The 20,540-nt window shown below is 39.0% G+C and overlaps 1 protein-coding gene across 7 annotated transcripts in view; it reads left to right on the top strand.

Moving 5' to 3' along the window:
- LOC146613027 (supervillin-like) overlaps positions 1-19,528 on the top strand; it is a 46,693-nt gene extending 27,165 nt beyond the window's left edge. For 5 of the 7 annotated variants that reach the window (XM_085377267.1, XM_085377262.1, XM_085377266.1 and 2 more), the window contains 23 exons: positions 399-452; positions 2,208-2,285; positions 2,772-2,919; positions 3,213-3,308; positions 3,992-4,072; positions 4,234-4,411; positions 4,501-4,676; positions 4,997-5,152; positions 6,280-6,416; positions 7,409-7,556; positions 7,650-7,795; positions 9,417-9,592; positions 9,765-9,912; positions 10,227-10,506; positions 10,726-10,877; positions 11,151-11,256; positions 11,456-11,663; positions 11,747-11,880; positions 13,027-13,182; positions 14,223-14,366; positions 14,468-14,589; positions 14,968-15,123; positions 18,712-19,528. In XM_085377267.1, the coding sequence (XP_085233393.1) occupies positions 399-452; positions 2,208-2,285; positions 2,772-2,919; positions 3,213-3,308; positions 3,992-4,072; positions 4,234-4,411; positions 4,501-4,676; positions 4,997-5,152; positions 6,280-6,416; positions 7,409-7,556; positions 7,650-7,795; positions 9,417-9,592; positions 9,765-9,912; positions 10,227-10,506; positions 10,726-10,877; positions 11,151-11,256; positions 11,456-11,663; positions 11,747-11,880; positions 13,027-13,182; positions 14,223-14,366; positions 14,468-14,589; positions 14,968-15,123; positions 18,712-18,798 (3,267 nt within the window). In that variant the 3' untranslated portion in view covers positions 18,799-19,528. The remainder of the gene's footprint in view (positions 1-398; positions 453-2,207; positions 2,286-2,771; positions 2,920-3,212; positions 3,309-3,991; positions 4,073-4,233; positions 4,412-4,500; positions 4,677-4,996; positions 5,153-6,279; positions 6,417-7,408; positions 7,557-7,649; positions 7,796-9,416; positions 9,593-9,764; positions 9,913-10,226; positions 10,507-10,725; positions 10,878-11,150; positions 11,257-11,455; positions 11,664-11,746; positions 11,881-13,026; positions 13,183-14,222; positions 14,367-14,467; positions 14,590-14,967; positions 15,124-18,711) is intronic. The other 2 variants (XM_085377261.1, XM_085377264.1) reach the window with 2 other exon arrangements.
- The last annotated feature ends 1,012 nt before the right edge of the window (positions 19,529-20,540 follow it).

The raw sequence follows: 20,540 nt of genomic DNA, 5'->3' as shown, positions 1-20,540 counted from the left end.
TCTGGGCTATTACAAATGAATTTTAACACAATCGGGGAAGCTTCAGGCTAAGTTTGACTTAAACCTCGAGAGGTAATACTTGAAAGCTTATCTGACAGAAAGAGTTATTTTGGGAATCTCTTATAAGTATTTATGCATCTCTGTTGGCTTAAACAGCAGCTAGAAAGACATTTATAAGCTCAAAGAAGTTCTAATTTTGGGATTTGGGACTAGGGCACTTTAAAGGACTCCTTTCCTGCAGCTCGTACACTCAAAATTAGTATTCTGTGAGTTGAAACCGCCTGCTTAAACGCTGGATGCTAATCCTTAAGGCGATCTCGCCCCTAAAACCCATTAGCAACAATAGCAGTAGCCCCCCCTCACTCTGACGTGTACTTCCCCTGTGTTTAACCCCTCAGGAGGAAGGGGTGGTTGTTCAGGACTCCTCTCTGTCTGTGTCTGAACAGCTGTGGGTAAGACCTGTTGGTTATTAGCTTGGCGTGGGATCTCTGTTTTCCTGTCACAGTTTTGTTTGGATGTTGTGCGAGGCTGCTTTTTGCTTTTCCTGAATCTGCTGGTCTGTCGATGTTCTAACAACATCTAATATTTAACATTTAACACATGGTCTTAATACTAGATTATATAAACTCATTGGGGCTCTAAATATTTTAATTAAGCACTTCTTAAGTAAAGTGCTCATGCTCAGAAATACTATAGCATTTGATGAGCAATCACGAGTTCACTTTGCACAAGTCACATCTCCACAGGTTGGCTAAGAAACTGCTTTAAATGCCAATATATTATATTTAACGAACCATGGTATGAAGATATGTGGCTTATTATATTTTTTGAGTTTGAAATAAAATACACTGTGAATGTCTTTTATAGTTTTGTATTTTGTTGTAAAATTTAAAAATAATTCCCGCAACTCGTAGCCACCATTGTTGTTAAGATTGTAGTGTTTGGTTGCAATTTTTGTTTCCTTCTATGACATGGACATGTTTGATATTCAACCTTTTTTACAACCTTTTTTATTTAAACCTGAAAATAGTTTAACAAGGAAAGCAAAGAAGAAAACATAATGGGCGTTAGTCAAACTGTATATCACAATGATGATGTTCACAGAGGCGATACGAAGAGAATACGGAAATATCTGTGTTTGTGCAGCATAGCTCCTCTTTGCCGATCTAGAAGACGGCAGTTTTATATATTCTGATTTTCTCGATCGATTCCATTAGCAATAATTTGTATTTAATGTTTGTTGCCCTTTTGGAAATTCTATTTGTGTCTTGTGGCAACTGTCAAACAAGTATAACAACATTTAACAATAAAGAAACCACTGTTACGCACATTAAAAACCTTAGAAAAACAAAAGAAAGTGCTGCAGTACAAATCCAGCAGCAGCAAGACAGCATCTATTTTTGGTCGTTATCAGAGGCCAGTTAGACTCCTTGTGCGAGAAAAATGTAGACACAGTGTTTGGTTTTATGATCAGCAGATCTTTTAGTTGACTAAATGCATCAAATGCTTTGTCTTTGCGCACAAGCACTTTCCTCCGTCTTTCTCCTCTTCCTAGCAACAGGAAGGCTTTGAAAACTAATTCTACATGTTTCCTTTTTACTGGAAATTGCAACCAAAAGCAGCACTTTAACATTTTATGATGCTTCTAATATGGAGTGCAACCAGTTTACATTGCAGATCAAAATATGTGTTAAATATTTTCAACTTTTAACCAGTAAAAATATACCGCACATGTTTGACAGTGTGAACAGGCAACATGTTAAGACCCACGAGATTGAAAGAGACGGGGTTCCTTTAAGCTTTACGTTTTCATTGCACAGGTAATGTAATTTTCTCCTGGGCGAAGCGGCTTTTGCAATTTGTTGCCTTGTTACTAACAGTAAACATAAATGTATTCAGCAACCTTTAACAAAAGTAAGTGCATTCTTTATTTTGGAGTGTTTTATTTAGAGACAGTGAAACTTCCTTAATTCTTTTGAAAGACTTTTGTCATTTCTTAAATGAATAATGAATATTTAAAACCGGCATGTTTTAAAGGTAAAATTAAATTAGCGTCATGTTTACTGTTTAATAGTCAAACTGCAGTCCCGATTTCTGGCTTTGGTCTTCTTTCCTTTGCATCCATCGTTTGTCATCCTCTGTGTTCATCGTTTTTCCCTCGTTTCCTTTCCTGTCTTTCGATTTTCCACCCACTACTACATCCTCAGGAGCCTGTCTTCTCCTCTACCTTTTCTCCTCCTATCTCCCTTGGCCAAAAGTGTCAGTATATTGACCATCATAGTCAGGTAAGGTCATGCGCCTAGCATGCTCAAACAGGCAGCATGTACTGGAGTCTTATCGTTCTTGCTTGGTCTGCAGCTACTCATGTGTTGAGCACTTTCTGCGTTATTGAAATTGATTTGGTTACGCCAACACGAGTGTACAGCCATCACTTCCACTGAGGAATACAGTAGACTATATATAGCAATGCACCTAGCATGCTCGAATGCATCCAATCTTTTTATAACTGCTTGGTTTGATACTGTTACTACATGAATAATTGCGCCTTTGGGAACAAAGCAGTGAATTGGAGCTACAGAGGTGATGCAGTTCTTCCATGTATTTGTTTTATGTTTTAATCTTATTAAAAACAAGTCCTACATGGCTGGAAATATATTGAATTGAAGACTAACAGTTAGCTTCATTGTGTAGAGATGATTGCTTTTCATGCAGGGCTTGACACTTTAACCTAATAATCATTCATAATCTGATCATTTGACATGTCTGTGCAGAAGACGGGGGAGGAAATTGAAGCCCAGATGACCATTGAGGAGAGGAAGCAGATGATTTCAACTCGGGAGGATGCTTGGAAGGCAAAGGGCAAAGGAGCAGCTAATGACTCCACCCAGTACACAGTGGCTGCACGTATGGTCAAGAAAGGTGGGTGACTGGGGTGGTGTTTAAAAATGCTATAGAAAAAGACTTTGAAGCAACAGTATGCACCCAAAAAAATGGATGTATTTGGACTCTAGTGCTATTTACAAATCTGCATTGACTTAGTTGGTGACACTGGCTGTCGAAATGTAGAGATGCACTTGGCTTCTGATGCCAAAAATGCCAAATGCAGAGTCTTTTTTTCACAGGCATTAAAGAAAAATTCAAAGACCTGATTGTGAGCAGGTTCATGTAGTAGTTACATCGCTTGCTCTAAATTTGTGTCTATGTGTCTGCAGGCCTGGCAGCCTCCTCCTCCGTTATCAGCCCAATACTGTCGCCTGTCTCCACCAAGCTGAAGAGCAGCACGCCAGCTGTCAACAAACCACAAGAGGGTGAGATAGATTTGCAAGTCATCACTGTCACCCCAGAGAAATCGCTGTCAGAGCTTTTAAAAAACTAGTTTGCAGTTTACAGAAGCTGATGGATTTAAAAATAATTCCTAAAGTTCATAAAAAAATATCAGCTAATAACTTAAAAACAGTAATAACGGCACAAAACACAAAAAAGCTGGATGAACTTGTGTGTTTAATTTAATTACTTTAAGAAAATTTTAAGGGGTCCTGATATGTTTTCCTTTATTTTCTGTCAACTATAACTTTAAAATAACTTGGTGGATCCTCATATTGAATATGGCCAAAGTTTCAAATACGTAGGCCAGTTTATGTACAAGTATGAGACAGAAACTTTAGACTATTCTAGGTTTGCTATTTATCCAGAATATCAGTGAGAGCAGGTAATCCTGTGAACACAACAGCCTCACCTACCTACTGTTCACAATTTTTGTATGCAAATAGCAGAAGAGCGTTGGCTTAAAGGGAGAGACACTAAAACAGCTTGAAAACAGAGGAAGAACTAAGAGACTATGCCAAGGCCCAGTATATGATAAATAAGGATCATTTTGAACTGTGAATAATGTAAAAGCAGTCCAGAAAAATACAGGGATAGAAACGAACGTAATGAGAGCACCTCAATCTTATCACAGCTGTTGTTTTAAAACTTGAATTATGTCTTCCAGAAATTGAGGCGAGGCCGGACATGGAGTCAGATAAGAAGCTTGACAAGTTGGAAAGCTTCTTGGGGCGCTTGAATAGCAAAGGTAAGTACATCCGCAGTGACTTTGACCTCAGCTTAGGAATATATTTCATTTTAAAAGCATTTTTAGTGCCAATCCCCCAAAAATATCAACACTCTGCAGTGTTACCTTCAAAGAATCTGTATAGATTGCATCCTTATTATTTTAAACTGGTTTTTTTTCAGTGGCAGGTTTGCAGGAAACCACTATAACAGTGACTGAGAAGGCCGTGAAGGAAGTGATGAAGCTGGATGATGAGATCTTCTCCAAGTTTTACAGGCGTGTCGCTGAATTTCCACGCATGCCCACCAGGATTGACATCAGCGAGGATTTTGACAGCATATTTGGCTCCCAGGCTCCCAAGTAAGAAAAAAAAGCTTCTAATTATACATCATCGGCCTCTTGGTAATTATTTTCCATTGTACTCATACTCATTTTTTCTTCCTGACTAGGCTGACTTCAGCCATGGTGCAGCACAAGCGCTCAGTTCGTCCTTCTAGAAACGTTCAGTCATCTAAAAACCCTCTGAAGATGCTGGCAGCTCGAGAGGACATCCGACATGAGTACACAGAGCAGAGACTTAACGTGGCACAGTTGGAAAGCAAGAGAATGAAATCCGAGAAGACGAGTAAGAACATTACTCTGTGTTTAGGAGTTTGTAGAACAGAAGACTTAATAGAGCCCCTCTGTTATTGTTTAAATAACAGAGGGGTGTGTAATAAAAAAAGCAACAACAGCAAAATTGGAAACATTATTGTTGTTTGGAGCCAACAAAACTACATCGATTTTTAACCTCTGCAAATTAGCGTGACCCATTTATACAGACGTTTTTTTCTGCAGGGATTTTATTACTTTAATGTTTAATGAAGCAGTTATGTTAGTTATTTATTAATTTTTATTCCAGTAGGCCTTTATTGTTTTTATAAAGTGTGTATTTTCTCATTTCAGTGAATAAAACCTCAGAATACTCCGAGGCTGCTCTGGCAGGTCTGGCCAGTAAAGAAAACTTCAGCAATGTGAGTCTGCGCAGCGTCAACATCTCAGAGCAGATGTCTAACAACAGCGCTGTGCCGTACAAGAACATCATGCTGATGCAGATCAAAGGTGAAAACTCGCTTATATTGTGTGTTTGTCTTAACCTGTCTACCATTGTTTAATGCTGTGTCATTTCCAGCTCCCAGACATGAAATAAACATAATCTTGGACTAGAACCTTTTAAATGAGAGCTTCATTCATTCTTCATTTAGTCTAAAACTAGGTCTAGTGGCACCGTGGGGTAGGGGTTAACACATTTGCTTTACCTAGTTTAAGATCAGGAGGAGACACAAACCCAGCCTTGTGCTGATCCCAAATCTGAATAAATGGGAGAGACGAATCTGGTGTAACAGCTGTGCCATATCAAATATGGGAAGCCCTCTCCTTGGGGAAAAATGAGCAGCCAAAACTACCTTTAGTTTTCAGAAACTGGCTGTTAATGTTTAGGTTCATACTGCAGTTAGTGTTCTATATGAAAGTCATATTGTTGCATCATAAACTGCATCCATAAACTGTGTACCTGCGTGTCACAAACATGGGATCTGCTAATAAATCCTAGACTTTCCTTGAAAACTCTGCAATTTCAGCAATTGAATGTAATGGTATTAATAAGGCTTCAAAAGGCACTGAGAGGGTTAAATTAGCAGATAGCTCTCAGCTGTGTCAGCACCACCACCTGCTGTGGCAACCACACCCCTAATTTTAATGTTTCACAGTATTCAGTTCAGTGATTTAAACATGAAGTGATTGAGGTGAAGCAGACATCTTGCTGTAGGCGCCTAGGTTGGTAGCCTCAAGAAAGTCAAAAGTGGTCATGCCCCGAATAATAAATAAATAATACTATTATTATAAAATATTGAGTTTTGTATGTACAGCAACAAACAAAAGGGGAAATTGCTGTATACAAAACAGAATCTTTTTTTAAAGGCTGTAATCTGCATTTTAATGATGATACATCAACAGCTATCTGTGAATAATAAGTCTGTTTTTCATATGTTGATTTGGTCATCTCAACGTGTAGTCAGGCTTTTGCTCCTGTGATAATCCACCAATAAGAAAACAAGGGTCACACAAATTGTCGTTTCCATCTGTCCTTGTAAAATACTCAAAGGCGCTACACAAGTTTTGCCTCAAGCAGAACATCTATGATAAATCTACGGAGAAAATGAATTAAAGTGGCTTCATATTTCTTGCAGGTCGTCGTCATGTTCAGACCAGACTAGTGGAGCCCAGAGCGTCGTCTCTGAACAGCGGGGATTGTTTCCTGTTGGTCACTCCAGAGCACTGCTTTGTTTGGATGGGAGAGTTCTCAAACGTTATTGAGAAGGCGAAGGTGAGTGTTACCACTCTGTCTGGTGTGGTCAGAGCTACAGTAGCCATACTGGTGTTTGAAAAAAAAAGATTCATTGATTATTTAACTTTCATTCTCTGCGCACACACCAACTGGCACATATGCCCATCTGTGCTCCTCATCAAACACGTTTTCAGCCTCTCCATTTTCCCAAAGGACGTCTGTCTAGACAGTTTTTAATAAACATTTGTTTTCCTTCTCTGTGATCTTTACACACTTTATTGTGATTTTATGCATGAAGAGCCAAGAAACAGTCGGCCAAATCTCTTTAGTATGACTTTTTTTGTTGTTGACTTTAATATTTGACATTCTTATGAAGTTTCACCTCTTACTTCTGAGGGGTATTAATGGATCAATTAAGAAGCTAAATTTATTTGTTGTCTACATCAACATCATGGTGAGGATATGGCTACATTTACTCTTTATTTTTCTTTATATGCGACTCAGATCTACTTTATTCTTGTCAGTTTAAACAGCAAATCACATGTCTAGTCTTTTTTTTTATCATCATTGACACAGCTTCTGTATGTGTTACTAAGTTAGATACAGGTCTGATTTTCTTCACTTAATTTGACCTTAGTTTGAACAGTAACCCAAAATTTACACCACTCCAGTCGTCACCAAGATAACTCAACTCTGTCTCGGGGAGATGAGCGAGCTGAGCGTTGTGTCTCTCTACTAGAGCCTTGTTAAGTTAAGAGATGCTGACAGTAGTGGTTAAGTGAGCCTCCACATCCTAAAAGTTTGGAAAACTCTCTCAGGGAAACCATTCATGTAACATCCACACCGCTCCAGGCTCAGATTCCACATCCACACACAGGATTAAAAAGTTTCCTCTTTGTCATCTGCTTACACTTCATTGGCCTCCATGTTTACGTCTATGCATGCAGATTAAAACAGAATCTAGCCCATGAAACTGAAATCTATCATATTTAATAGCTGATAAGATGATTCTTTTTCTTTTGTGAATGCAGGCAAACGATTTGGCCACGTTCATCCAGACAAATAAGGACATGGGCTGCAGGGGGAACCAGGTGCAGACCATCGAAGAAGGGGTGAACCCACAGAGTCCAGATACTCAGGAGTTCTGGTCAGTCCTCGGTGGACAGATGGCATATCAGTGTAAGACATAAGCTTTTGTCTGTGCGTTTGAACCACTGCACACACTTGCGTTGATAATATCTTAACATTTTCGGTTACTATGTTTAATTGTAGCGGCGGGTCCAGCAGAGGAGGACGAGCAGTTTGAGAATGCCATCGTGGAAACCAACTGTATTTTCAGACTGCAGGATGATAAGCTGGTTCCTGATGATGATGAGTGGGGGAAGGTCCCACGCAGCTCCCTCCTGACATCCAAGGAGGTGATCTATAAAAGCCTCATTATAATTTTGATAGCTGCTTTTAAATTTTCAGCAGAATTTCACGTTTCCGCTTTCTGAACTTGGAAAGATTTCATGAACGGAGAGGAAATAGGATTTCATCACTGGTGTAGTTTAGCTTTATTTTTGGTTTGCATGTGAATGGGACACTTTTCAGCATTTCTGTCACATGTGCCACACGAGAATGCAAACCACTGTATTACAGAAGAGAAATATTACATGGAAGAAATCAAAGTTTCTTCTAAAAAAATAAGAAGCAGACCTGTAGATGAAGGTCAAAGATAATGAATGGACTCTCTGGAGTCTAGAAGGTGGTGGTGGTGGATCAGAGAAAGAATTTCTGATGCAAACTTTATATGAGATGCAAAATAAAAAGAAGCTGGAGATTCACTGTCCTGAATTTACAGGGACTGAACCTATGCTAACTTTCTGGAGCTAGAAAGGACTATTTTTGGAGACCGTCAAGCTATCAGCTTACACTTAGTTGGCAAGCTGCATGCATCCACTGTATATTGCACAGACACCTGCAAATTTGCACTAAGTAACATACAAAGGGGCAAGAGTTTCAGTCACTAAAGTGATGCACACACTTCTTGGATTGTCTCTTGCAAGAGTGTCAAACATAATGTCAAAGACTCTAATCCAGCTCACTGGGCAACTTTGGGAAATGTGAAGGAGACAATCATTTTATTAGACTTTTAATTATATTTTCAGCATAGTTAACATATTATTCTACTGATAAATACCTCCACCACATCTATTCATACTGCGCCAGAGTAATTATGTAAAAAATAAACAATTAAATTGCAGAAAGGGGGTTTTTTTATACTAGAAAAATTTCTTCTTCTTTTTGTTTTTTTTTTAGACTAGGTCCACAGTTAAACAAATCATTCTATGAATTTACAAATTTTTCTGCATTATAATTACAGGATAATCTGGTCAATAAGCTACCAGAACTTTTCCCATAATTTTACATATTAATTTATTTATTTTGTTGACATACATTTAATACGACAGCATTTCTTTATCACATAGAACAATCGAGTAATACTGTTGAAATTGCACTTCTCATATTAACAGATCTCAGGGATTAAATGTGTAGTTAAACATTTTTACATTGACAGAAAGAAGAGTTTCACTGGTCTGGTTAAGTTCAAAGTGGGCTGTATAAGGCCCTCGATATAAAATAAGTTTGATGTTCTTGGTCTATAGCAAACAGCAGACCATATAATCTGTTAGATTTTTCCATTAAAATGCTTAAAAAAGGGAATAAAGCTGCAAATTCATATGAGAAATCCAGTTCAGTGACTGTCAGTCAAAGCAGTCATGCTCCTCAAAATGCAAACTTTAAGCTTTAGTAAAATTTACTGTGGTGAGTTATATATAGCTCACCACAGAACACAGAGGTTAAAACATGTTTGCAGTGATTGTTTTTTGAGTTTTTTGTATTTTACTTCTTATTTCTGGGATTTATATAACAACACTACATGTGTTATTGCATATAATATAGATGATTTTCTCCATATGTAACTTAAAAGGGCTTTATTAAGTTTGAAGCAGTGCTAACTGGGTGTCTGTGGTTGTTGTGCTTTCTGTGCTGCAGGTTTTGGTGTTTGATTTTGGCAGTGAGGTGTATGTGTGGCACGGTAAAGAGGTGACTCTGGCCCAAAGGAAGGTGGCCTTCCAGCTGGCTAAACACCTGTGGAACGGGACGTTTGACTACACGTGCTGTGACGTGAACCCTCTGGACCCCGGAGGCTGCAACAAACTCATACCCAGGTGAGAATACACATGCCTGCTTCACATTTTTACTTCTGGCCTCAATCGAACACCAAAAATGCATAGTGTTTTAAAATGATCAACTTTATTTCTTAGTTTTTAAAAGGCTTTTGGTTTCATGAAGTTTAACGTCCTTTTACTCTTTTTTTTTTAACCACGCTCTTCTCCACAGGAAGGGCCAGGGCCGTCCTGACTGGGCAATATTCGGCAGGCTGACAGAGCACAATGAGACAATCTTATTCAAGGAGAAGTTCGTGGATTGGACTGAAGTAAAGTCCCCAACGCCAAAGGAAGGCTGCGAGCTTGTACCTGAGCAGAAGGTGCAAATCAGGCTCTTGTTGTATGAGGATAAATAGCTTTATTCCACAGATTATCCACATCAGAGAAGCCTGATATATCGACTTTATCTCCCCATCTGTTTATTTGTTGGGCTGTCTCAGTCAGGCTTAGTTCATTTTGTCAGGAACAGTTTATTACACACTGGGACCAGGAATTAGAGCGGATATGCCTTTGGTTAGATGCTGTATGAAGCATTAGTGTGTCAAAGTGCCTTATTTTGCCTGTTGGCTCAGTTTTCACTATCACATCTTAACATTTCATTTGATTCTAATCCTATCTGCAATCTTTCTCCCAGGAGGCTCCAAGGCGAGAGTGCCGGCCTTACGATGCCACCCTAATGCTGCCTGTCCTGCAGTCATCAGTTTCCATGATTTTGGATGGGGTGAATGTCGGGCGTGGCCACGGTCGAGTGGAATCAGAGGACTCCATGAGGACTCAGGAGATCGTCACAGTTTCTGTGGACGTTTGGCACATCCTGGAGTTTGATTACAGCCGTCTGCCACGCCAGAGCATAGGCCAGTTCCACGAGGGGGACGCATATGTGGTCAAGTGGAAGTACATGGTCAGCACCTCAGGTTGGTCTCTAGTCATATTCTGACATGGTAAAAATGATCTACTTGACATTTTGCATTTGTGTGCTTTATGGCACACAAACAGGTAGGTGAGCTCTGATAATTCATTACAACACCACCTCACTCAAAAAGACGTAAACGTTTTTTGTTGTGTAGTGAAAAGAGTAGTTTTAGTGTGGTTTATTGATCCTTTTGTTGTCTGTTTCTGTATTTTGGCCCTAGTTGGTCGCAGGCAGAACCCAGAGGCAAGGAGCAGTGGGCCCGGGAAGGAGAAATGCTGCTACTTCTTCTGGCAGGGGCGACACTCCACTGTCAGCGAGAAGGGGACCTCAGCACTGATGACGGTGGAGCTGGATGAGGAGAGAGGGGCACAGGTACAAGAGACAAGGCAGTCAGTGTTTAAAAACATATTATCAGCTCTGCGGTGAAGGCTGATGTTATGAAATGCTACTGAAGTAACACACTAGCCCGCTTCCATTGAATCGTTCATCACAGGAGATTACGACGGCATTAAGATGGCTAAGAATGAAAGTTTTGTACAATGTTCTCTTTATAACGCGCACATGTACACATGTACAGAAAGATGGACAGTGCATACATTTGTAATCTTGACTTTAACAGAGTAATTTGACCACTGTGTGTTACAGATGCAGGTGCAGCAAGGAAAGGAGCCGGCATGTTTCCTGCAGTGCTTCAATGGAGGAATGATCGTCCATGCAGGCAAAAGGGAGGAGGAGGAGGAGAACACTCAGAGTAAATATTTGGACTTTTCCGTTTTTTATTCTATTTACCTTTATATATTGTTATTATATTATATTATTTGTTATTATTTAATATTGGTATTAAATAAAGAAAATAAATTGTTGTTGTTATAATATGATTTATGTTGGATTGCTGATTAAGGATTAAGGATAAAAACTTCCTGTCACTCACGCTTACCTGCTCTAATCAGGTGAGTGGCGTCTTTACTGTGTGCGTGGTGAAGTGCCGGTGGAGGGCCACCTGCTGGAGGTGGCTTGTCACTGCAGCAGCCTTCGCTCTAGAGCCTCCATGATCCTGCTCAACATCAACAAGGCCATCATCTACCTGTGGCACGGCTGCAAAACGCAGCTGCACACCCGCAGTGTTGGAAACACGGCCGCTCTTAAGATAAAGGAGCAGTGAGTGTTTATAAAGACAGTGTTTCCTCATTTTACACTCTCATCTGAGAATTGAATATCATTTCTCTCTTTGCTGCTTTCAGATGTCCTCTGGAAGCAGGTCTCCACAGCAGCAGCAAAGTGACCATCCATGAGTGTGATGAGGGGGTGGAGCCTCCAGGCTTCTGGGAGGCTCTGGGGAGAAAAGACAGGAAAGCCTATGACTGCATGCTTCAAGGTACAGGAAACAGCGTTTTTATGTGTTGACACCATAGACTCAGCTTGTCTGAAATTTGCTTAACAATGCATTGTTATAACACCATTGTTGTTTCCTAGCATCACTTATACTACCATTGCCACACTGCTGCAGCAGTAACTGTAATTATAACTGATATCATTTCTAGTAAAGTTAAAAATATCTTGTTTAGCTCACATTATGAATTCAATACATACAATAAAATTCATACAGCATACTTGCTTATACTACCACACAGTAAAATTGCTCTTTTGCATTCTTGTACATTGCACAATAAAGTGCATGAATATATTATCTGTAGGTCAAATTTTAACCTTTTTAAAAGCCCTTATGATGGCTTAATAACAATTTAGTTCAATTTTATTTTATTTATAACCAACTCAAGCCTCAATGTGATTTTTACTCTAGGGCAGTGATTCCCAAATTGTGGGCCCGGTATTGCAGGTGGTCCACAGTAATAACAGAAACTCAGTTTGAAATTGCTCACAAGTATGTACAGTTACATATTTATATTCGTTTATATAAAAAGTGAATCAAAACTGGTAATAAAAGACAGTTAGTTTGTGTTATTGCAAATATTACTCTGACCTAAATTTTATGCTTATGCATTGAATTTTGTGTCCCAGTGCCAGGTGGGTTACACATTAGTCATAACACATGAGCTCAGTGTGACTATGCATATGACTGGGTAGCATTAGCAGTTCATAGTCAACAGCTTGTGTTTCTTGTTTTTTAGTATTAAAACATTCAAAGAAATACATCACTTTCTCTTGTGTTTTCAATTGAAGATTTAAGATTGGGTGGACTTCATGGGAATTTTTGGTTTTTAAAGAGGTCACAGGATTCTTGAATTTGGGAATGACTGTTTTAATGTAAAGACCTAATGCTCTTTACTCTACAATATAAGATTTTAGAGTATTTCACAAACTGCAGTATTTTTATTTTTTTAGGAATTAACAATAACAACAATTGTTTATCAAAAATATATAAATGAAATCAGAAATAACAGGTTTGATTTTTTTTTTCCAATGTTTAACAAAATATTAAATCATGAGGTGTAGTCTAAAGCTCTCCACACCTACACTGGTCATCATCCGAAGAAGGATGATGTATCTTGTTGTTTGTCAGATCCAGGAAAATTCAATTTCACCCCACGGCTCTTCCAGCTGAGCAGCACATCTGGAGATTTTGTAGCAAATGAGTTTTTCCACCCGTCCAGAGCTCCAGACCTGGTCAGCTCGCTGCCTTTCCTGCAGGAAGATCTGTACAATGCACCTCAACCTGGTGAGACTGAAACACAAACGTTTGGCGGGTGGGGATTTATATTCTTCTAGTTAAGGCTTCCATCCATCCTTGCTCCATAAGCTTCGAGTGAGGAAACAGGAGTGTTTTAGATAGACATGCCATCCACCTCATTTAAAATCTATAGCAACTGTGTGATGCTGTCATTATCAATATGGACCAAAATCTCTGAATGTTTTCAGCGTCTTGTTTAACCCACTACTAGCTGAGTATACCTAATAAAGTATCCAGTGATTGGATATAGGGAACCTTCCTAGAGGTAGAAAAAGTGGTGAAGCATATCTGTCTGATGTATGTGCATTTATGTAATTCTTTATTCATTTCCACAATTCATTACTGTTCATTTTTTGGACGATTCAGGGTTTGTGCGTCATTTGTTCATCTGCACAGTTAAGAACAGATTTGTGAGAACACACTGTTTGTGAATGAAGACCAATGTTTTTATTGACTGCTGGGAAATAAAATGAGCAGCTGAGCTGTTATGAAAACAGTTTTATTTTAATTATGTTGAATTATTTGTGGACAAAATACATGCATAAACTGTACTGTGGGAGCTCTAATGTGCAAGAGTATTCATATTCATCATCTCAGCTCAAAGGTTGTTTTTCTTTTCATTTAGTTTAATCTTGTGTCATTTGAGTAAAATATACACCTATGTACATTTCTACAACCTGAACCTTTAGAACACGTCAGTGTTTTAGAATGAGATCAGTTGTATCTGTCCAAGATGGTGCCAGAGAGAGTGAGGATATAAAAATAGCTTCATCCCATCATCTCTTTCTCACATCCTTGCAAAAACAAGATGAAGAGATGTTATTTAGGAACTGATTTTTTGCAAAATGAAAGACACACTTTCAAATCTCATTGTCTTTTTTATCCTCACACTGATGCTCGCACAGACTTAAAGGATCATTTGGGGGGGGGGAACACTTTAAAATGTAGATGCGTAACTACAAATCCAGAACATACAGTATGCAGATTACACTGCATATTTCTTACTGTATCTTATGTCTCTGGCACAGCTTTGTTCCTGGTGGATAACTTCCATGAGGTTTACCTGTGGCAGGGCTGGTGGCCTCAGGACAGCGAGAGGACTGGCTCTGCTCATATCCGCTGGGATGCAGACAGGAAGTGCGCGATGGAGACTGTGCTGCAGTACTGCAAACGTGAGGCAAACATCCAGAAACTTTAAAAGCAGAAAAGAAAAACATTAGGAAAAGGTTAATGTGTGATTTAATGAGAACCTTGTGCTGATTTTCTCCTGCAGAGAGGAATGAGAAGAAGCCTCAGAAGTCATACCTGATCCACGCTGGCCTGGAGCCGCTCACCTTCACCAACATGTTTCCCAGCTGGGAGCACAGAGAGGACGTGGCTGAGATTACAGAGAAAGTGAGCAAGACATATTGTTATCCTATACTTTTTCTCTTGGACGTCACTGCAATAGCTTTCCATATTCATGTTCAAAGTAATTCATATTTAGTTTATACTCAGCCTTGCACCCCCTCAGGTCAGTTTCATGTCCGAAACAAGCTATTCTGACTCCCTTCATCCTTCTTTTAAAACATCTTTTTCCGTCCCAAATAAAAAGAAATAAAAAATTAAATAAAACTTCCTTTCTTCCTGCACCTCCTTTTTTATATGCCCTCATCCAAAGTGGAAAATGTGATTAACATTTAGATTATGCTATATTTTTCCTTCCTCACTGATACAAAGCGGTTTCTCACAATTACTACAAAGGAGCCTGTGCATGCTCTGTTGTGGCTGCAGGAGGCGGAGGTGTGTAACCAGATCATCCTGGTGGAGGACGTGTTGGCCCGGCTCTGTCAGAACACCTTCCCTCTGGCTCAGCTGCAGGCCCGGCCGCTGCCAGAGGGAGTTGACCCACTCTGCCTGGAGCTCTACCTGTCTGACCAGGACTTTGAGGTCAGTAAAGTGAAGAAAAACTATTTTACTTTTGCTTTGAAGTTTTTGTTGGCAGCGTTTTAGTCACACAAAAAAATCAGCATGTTTCTTTCCTTTTACCAGATTTTTTTTTTATAACTTTTAAATCTGATAACAATGACAGCTCAGTTGAAATCAAATTAGTCACATGACTTACCTGTGACCTAATTAAAGTAGAAGTGCAATATCTATAGTAGCAGCTTTTTGACACAGTGAGGCATTTTTTCTGAAGTGACATTTTCACTTAGTTATCTTTTATTGATGAGAAAGAAAATATAGCTGATGACATTTTAACACTGTGGCAAACAGGAAAATGTTGCCTGACTGTACCTATAAAAAGCAAAAACTGTATCTGTTTGGTTTGTTCCCTGGAAGTTCCCTGGCCGTTTACAAGTGTGCATTTGCAATTTCACCATCAGCCTCAGACTTACATAGACAGCAGACAACTTCTTTGTCAATCTGTCCTGTCTTACAAGTTTTGAGTTTCGGTCTGTAACCTGGAGGCTAAACAGGAGGATCGTCCCCAGGATGAGAGTGGCAGTGCACAGTTCAGGTGTAAAGTCCTGAGGCCTCTGAGAGGGGACTTTCAGTGCAAAAAGCCTGAATGTGAGGCCACAGACAGACAATTGAAAGGAGCCACACCAGCAAAATGACCTGCTAATCTCCAGTTTTGCCTCTTTTTCGTCTTTGTCCTCTTCCATCATTTTGAGAAGCATACATGCAGATATACTTACAGAATGAAGCTTCCAGAAAGCAAAGAGAAAACAGCAGCAACACTGGAAGTGCTGCAAAGATGCACAAACAGACAATTCTGAAATAGATCTCAGCCAATTTTATCTGGTGCATATTTTCTCTTTCTTTTTTCTTTTTTTATTGGCACAAGCAAAAATAACCTCAGTGATTCACATCAGTGATTTGAGCAGATATGTAGCAGGTACATCAACAAGTATAAATGGTGGAAAACCAGAACTGTACACAGTAACTAACCCTCAGTCATTAAAATCCATCTAACACCATCTAACTCTCACTTTACAGACCAGTTTGTAGGTGGATTCAGGTAAGAAGAGATGCTCGTGTGACTCATCCGCACTGATGACCCGTCCTTCTCTCGAGCACGTCAGCGCTGTGTTTAAAAAAAATCACTCCTGTCTCTTGAGTGTGGTGCTGGTCGAGGAGGAAAGGTTGTGCTTGGCTGCACGATTATGTCTGAAAAGATCATCCAGAAACACCCTTACGCTGTTAGACAGTACTTTATAAAAGCTGCAATCACAAAGGACTTGGCACTTCAACTCCTTCACACAGGAGACAACAAATACAAAATGACACATGATCCAAAATTAGCTTCCATCTCTGCTGGGAGAAAAGATGAAAAGTTACAACTGACCACTTGAATCAGTCAGAGAATTCAGGATTTGATTGGTATGTGCTGTAAGTGTGTACTTTTATACACTTCAGTTAATACCTCAGAGTTAAAGCTATAACTCTAATGTGCTTCTAAAGTCCTTCTTATTATAAATGACATAAAACATTCATAGTTTACAACTCCTTAAATATCCTACATACAGGACTTAAAAATTATTACATTATTTTCTTTTTCCTAAATGATCTTATGTAGGACGGGATTTATAGATAGGCTAAACTTTTCATGTTCATTCAGGGTGTGCCCATAATGGTAAATCCACTGTAGGCTACCTTTAACTCATACCTGCACATCTTAAAAATACAAAATTCTTAGACCAAGTGAGGTGCCATTTTTACAGCAGTGAAAACCCTAAAGATGATGATGACGATGACCTGTCAATAGCTTGACAAGGATGGTTAGTCATCGATGTTGAAGCTAGTGGCTGGAAAGAAATCTAAACTCTGCATTTAGTTTGCTTCAGACGGAGGAGAATGAGATTTCATTTTAGAAAAAACGTGAGATTTTCATGTTATTTTAATATTAATAAACACATCTAGCAGGCGTTCTTAAACTCAGCCTGGATAGACGTATATTTTCATTGTATGTTTGGTCTCAAATTGTATATAAAGTAGTAAAAAGTATTAAAAGCCTTAAATATATATTCTCTGTACCTGTAAACACCCAGTATTGCTCAGAATCGCATCAGGATTATTTGTCACTATTTACTAATATTGTATAGAAAAAAACCATCAGGAAATTATGGATTTTATGTAATGTTATAATTAATAATAATTAGTTACATCCTAGTGAGTTAAGAGGTCGCTTATCTCTTGATGTTTTCCTTGGTGGGAGCGGGTTTAGACTTTGAAATGATGTGTTTATGCTCTTGTGATAATTGACAGGTTTTATCTGCGCAGCTGCAGTTTATCTCTCCGACCACGCCGCACTCCTTCCACACTTCTCTGCTCCTGCAGCTTTTCTCTTTGCACGCACGCACACAACTTCTACCTTTCCTCTCAGTGCAAATAAATGCTCTTTAGTGATTCACTGTTATCTGCACTGCAGTCTGACTCACTATCTGTCTGTGGAGCACAACATGGAGGCATGAAAAAACACCAACACTGGATGGAGTTGATTTGTTTCCCCACAGGGCACAAGATATCACGTCATGTTAGAGAATCAGTGAATTAGCAGATGTGATTGTACAAGAAAATATTTGAAAATATTGTTTTCCTATTTATATTAAACTGAACTTTTCTGAAAATTGTGCGCTCTGAAACATCTCACTGTGAAAGTACCAAAAAATGTATAATCACTAAGCACCTACTCATCTGTTTATCCATGAAATGATCCAGTGCAAAGTGCAAAGGACAACATCCTGCAGATATGGCGCTGGAGCTTCACTCAATCAAACATGATTGATCAGGTGATTTGAGCACTTCTAAAGACGCTGATCTCCTGAATTTTCATTGCAAAGGTGAAGATAGATAGATAGCCAGCCAAAAAGGTGTTTGGTCTATCATCTGGACACAGGAAAGAGAACAAGGATACAGGAAACAGAGAAGAGTATTCCAAGGAAGAGGTTTGCAAAGAAGAAGTGGGATGTGAGGCTGAATAACAAGGAAGGAGAAAGGATTTGCATCCACAGAGACCGACGTAGGGCACATCGGACATCTGAAGAAGCTTTTATGCAAACATGAAGCTGTGGATGCTTAAAACAGCTTGATCTAATTAGGGTTGGGCAGATAGGCACAAAGGATAGAATTAGGAAGCAAAATCAATGATCATGTGAATAAACTAATCTTCAGAGTAAAACAGGAAGTAGGAAAAAGGCATACCTACACAAGAAGACTGAAACTAAACATGATAAGAGAGACATTTAAATGTTTCCTGTCTTAGACTTTTATCAAATTATATTTTTTGGTGCTTTGACAGTCAGTGTTTCATCAAATGCACCTGCTAACAAAACTTAACACATTCAGGGTGTGTTAGTATAAAACAAAGGCTGAATTTTGTCACCGAACAACAATATTGATCATGTTGAACCATTATTAGTTAGAGTTAAATTGCCATCTCTCCTCTCTGAGGCTGTGCTTGGCATTCAGTGATGATCCTATCACACTGCCTGTGTTCTCTTCTGAAACGTTTGTCTCTTTTTCTGACCCCAGAAAGCTTTGGAGGTGAAGAGAGAGGAATATGAACGTCTGCCAGGGTGGAAGCAAGTGAACTTAAAGAAGGCCAAAGGACTGTTTTAATCGTGTTTTTAATAGGAGTTGGTACGTGAAGAGGTACAAGAGAGGACAGTCAAGAGGGAGATGCGAGAAGAAGCCACAGAGAGATGAACCTGCTTTTGATCTGATACGAGGAGAATGAGACTGGAGATGCACTCGCCTCGCTTATAGTGATGTTTTACTTCTCAACTTTGTCGTTACTTAACAAAATGAAATTCAAGCGGTATAACAAGCAGGTTAAAAAAAAAAAGACACCTGGCTTTGTTGCATACATGGCTTTTATGTGTGTCATAGCACTAAAATCACCGCTTATGGACTCGTCAAAGAAAAAGACTTGGACGCTTGTTGTCAGAGTGCCATGCTGTGGTTGTGTATGTGTGCGACTGTATATAATGTTTGTGTGCAACGTTAATTTGTGTAAAACTGTGTGTAGGTGCGCCTGTGACTTTGTATCTATGTAAAAACGAGTCCTGTCGTGTCAGATGTTGTAAGGAAAGTCGTCACTTCTTCTGTCCACACTGTCTGGATGCTGCCAGGCCTCATAGGTAACTCATATTGCTCAAAACTGCTGAAGTGACCCTGGTTTATTGGGCACCTGAGAGTTTCATTAGGAGAGAAACAGCAGCTTGAAGAATCTGATTGTATAGTGCCTTGCTTTTTGTGTACAGTTTATATACAGAAATTCTAGTCTGCATTTTTAAAGACTTTCTTTGTGATATAAGACATAGTGAATTAAATCACAATAATGCTCAACTCAGAAGTGGAGTCATTTGTGTCCTTGCTGCATACACTTTCATTTCATTGCATCATATCTCCAAAATACAGATTCTATTATGCTATCAGGAAAGAGTGAAGGGGGAAATTATAGCAACTGTTCCAAGTATTTTTACATAACTCAGTTTTTCCTTTTTCACTTTTTTTTCACAATTTTTTTTCTGGTGGTTGTAATGAACTACTGGACTCTGCCCTCTTCTTTTGATCTAACTTGAAGATTAAAATAAAAAAAATTATCATAAAATGTTTTCCTAATTCCAAAGACGCTGTGATGCAGAGTAGAATATAAATAGGAACTGAATGCAATGATTCTATATTTTTTTCACAGCACAGCACAAAAAACATCAAGTGTTTGAACTTTGAGGGGGAAAAAATGTCAGTTTAAATTTCCTGGCAGCAACATGTCTCAGAACACTTGGGCCAGTGTAGCATCCCCACTTCTTTTGGAAACTACTGTTAAATGTTTGGGAACAGACCCGTTGCTGTGCTTCTGGGGGAGGAATATTGTTGGGACAGTGTAGTTTTTGTGTATTTTTTGTTTGATGGTGCAATAAGTCTTTTCAACCTGAAAGGTGAAAGGCCTGCAAGTGCTCCTGAGCGCAGTGATTTTCATGACAGAATCAATCATGGAAATCACTGCATGTGCTGCTTGAGCCTCTCTGAATCTTTAGATGATATTAAGCACTGCAAATAATGAGACAAGCATAGAAAGGCCTTTTTTTCAGAAACTGTAAGTTGAATGCAAGTTTATTTTGTGAAAAATCTAACTGATCCTATCAGGACAGCTGAAAAATCTTCTGCTGATTAAAGAAAATGAAAAAAAATTAGGTGCCCAGTGTCCGAAGTCTCTGTGGATTAACTATCATTTCAAATTTCTTTTTCTATTCTGTGTATCAACTTTTAATTGCAGTGGGGAGAACTTATAGATGTTTTTTCTAAGGTTTACTTTGAGATTTGTGTGTTGTGCTGAATAGTGTAAACTAAAGACAATT

This window comes from Diplotaxodon limnothrissa, linkage group LG18 (genome assembly GCF_057381915.1).
Source record: "Diplotaxodon limnothrissa isolate DT_005_m linkage group LG18, D_limnothrissa_male_GT1.1, whole genome shotgun sequence".
Lineage (NCBI taxonomy): Eukaryota > Metazoa > Chordata > Actinopteri > Cichliformes > Cichlidae > Diplotaxodon > Diplotaxodon limnothrissa.
The sequence above is the reverse complement of the archived record's forward strand: the minus strand, read 5'-3'. Positions and strand labels throughout refer to the sequence as shown.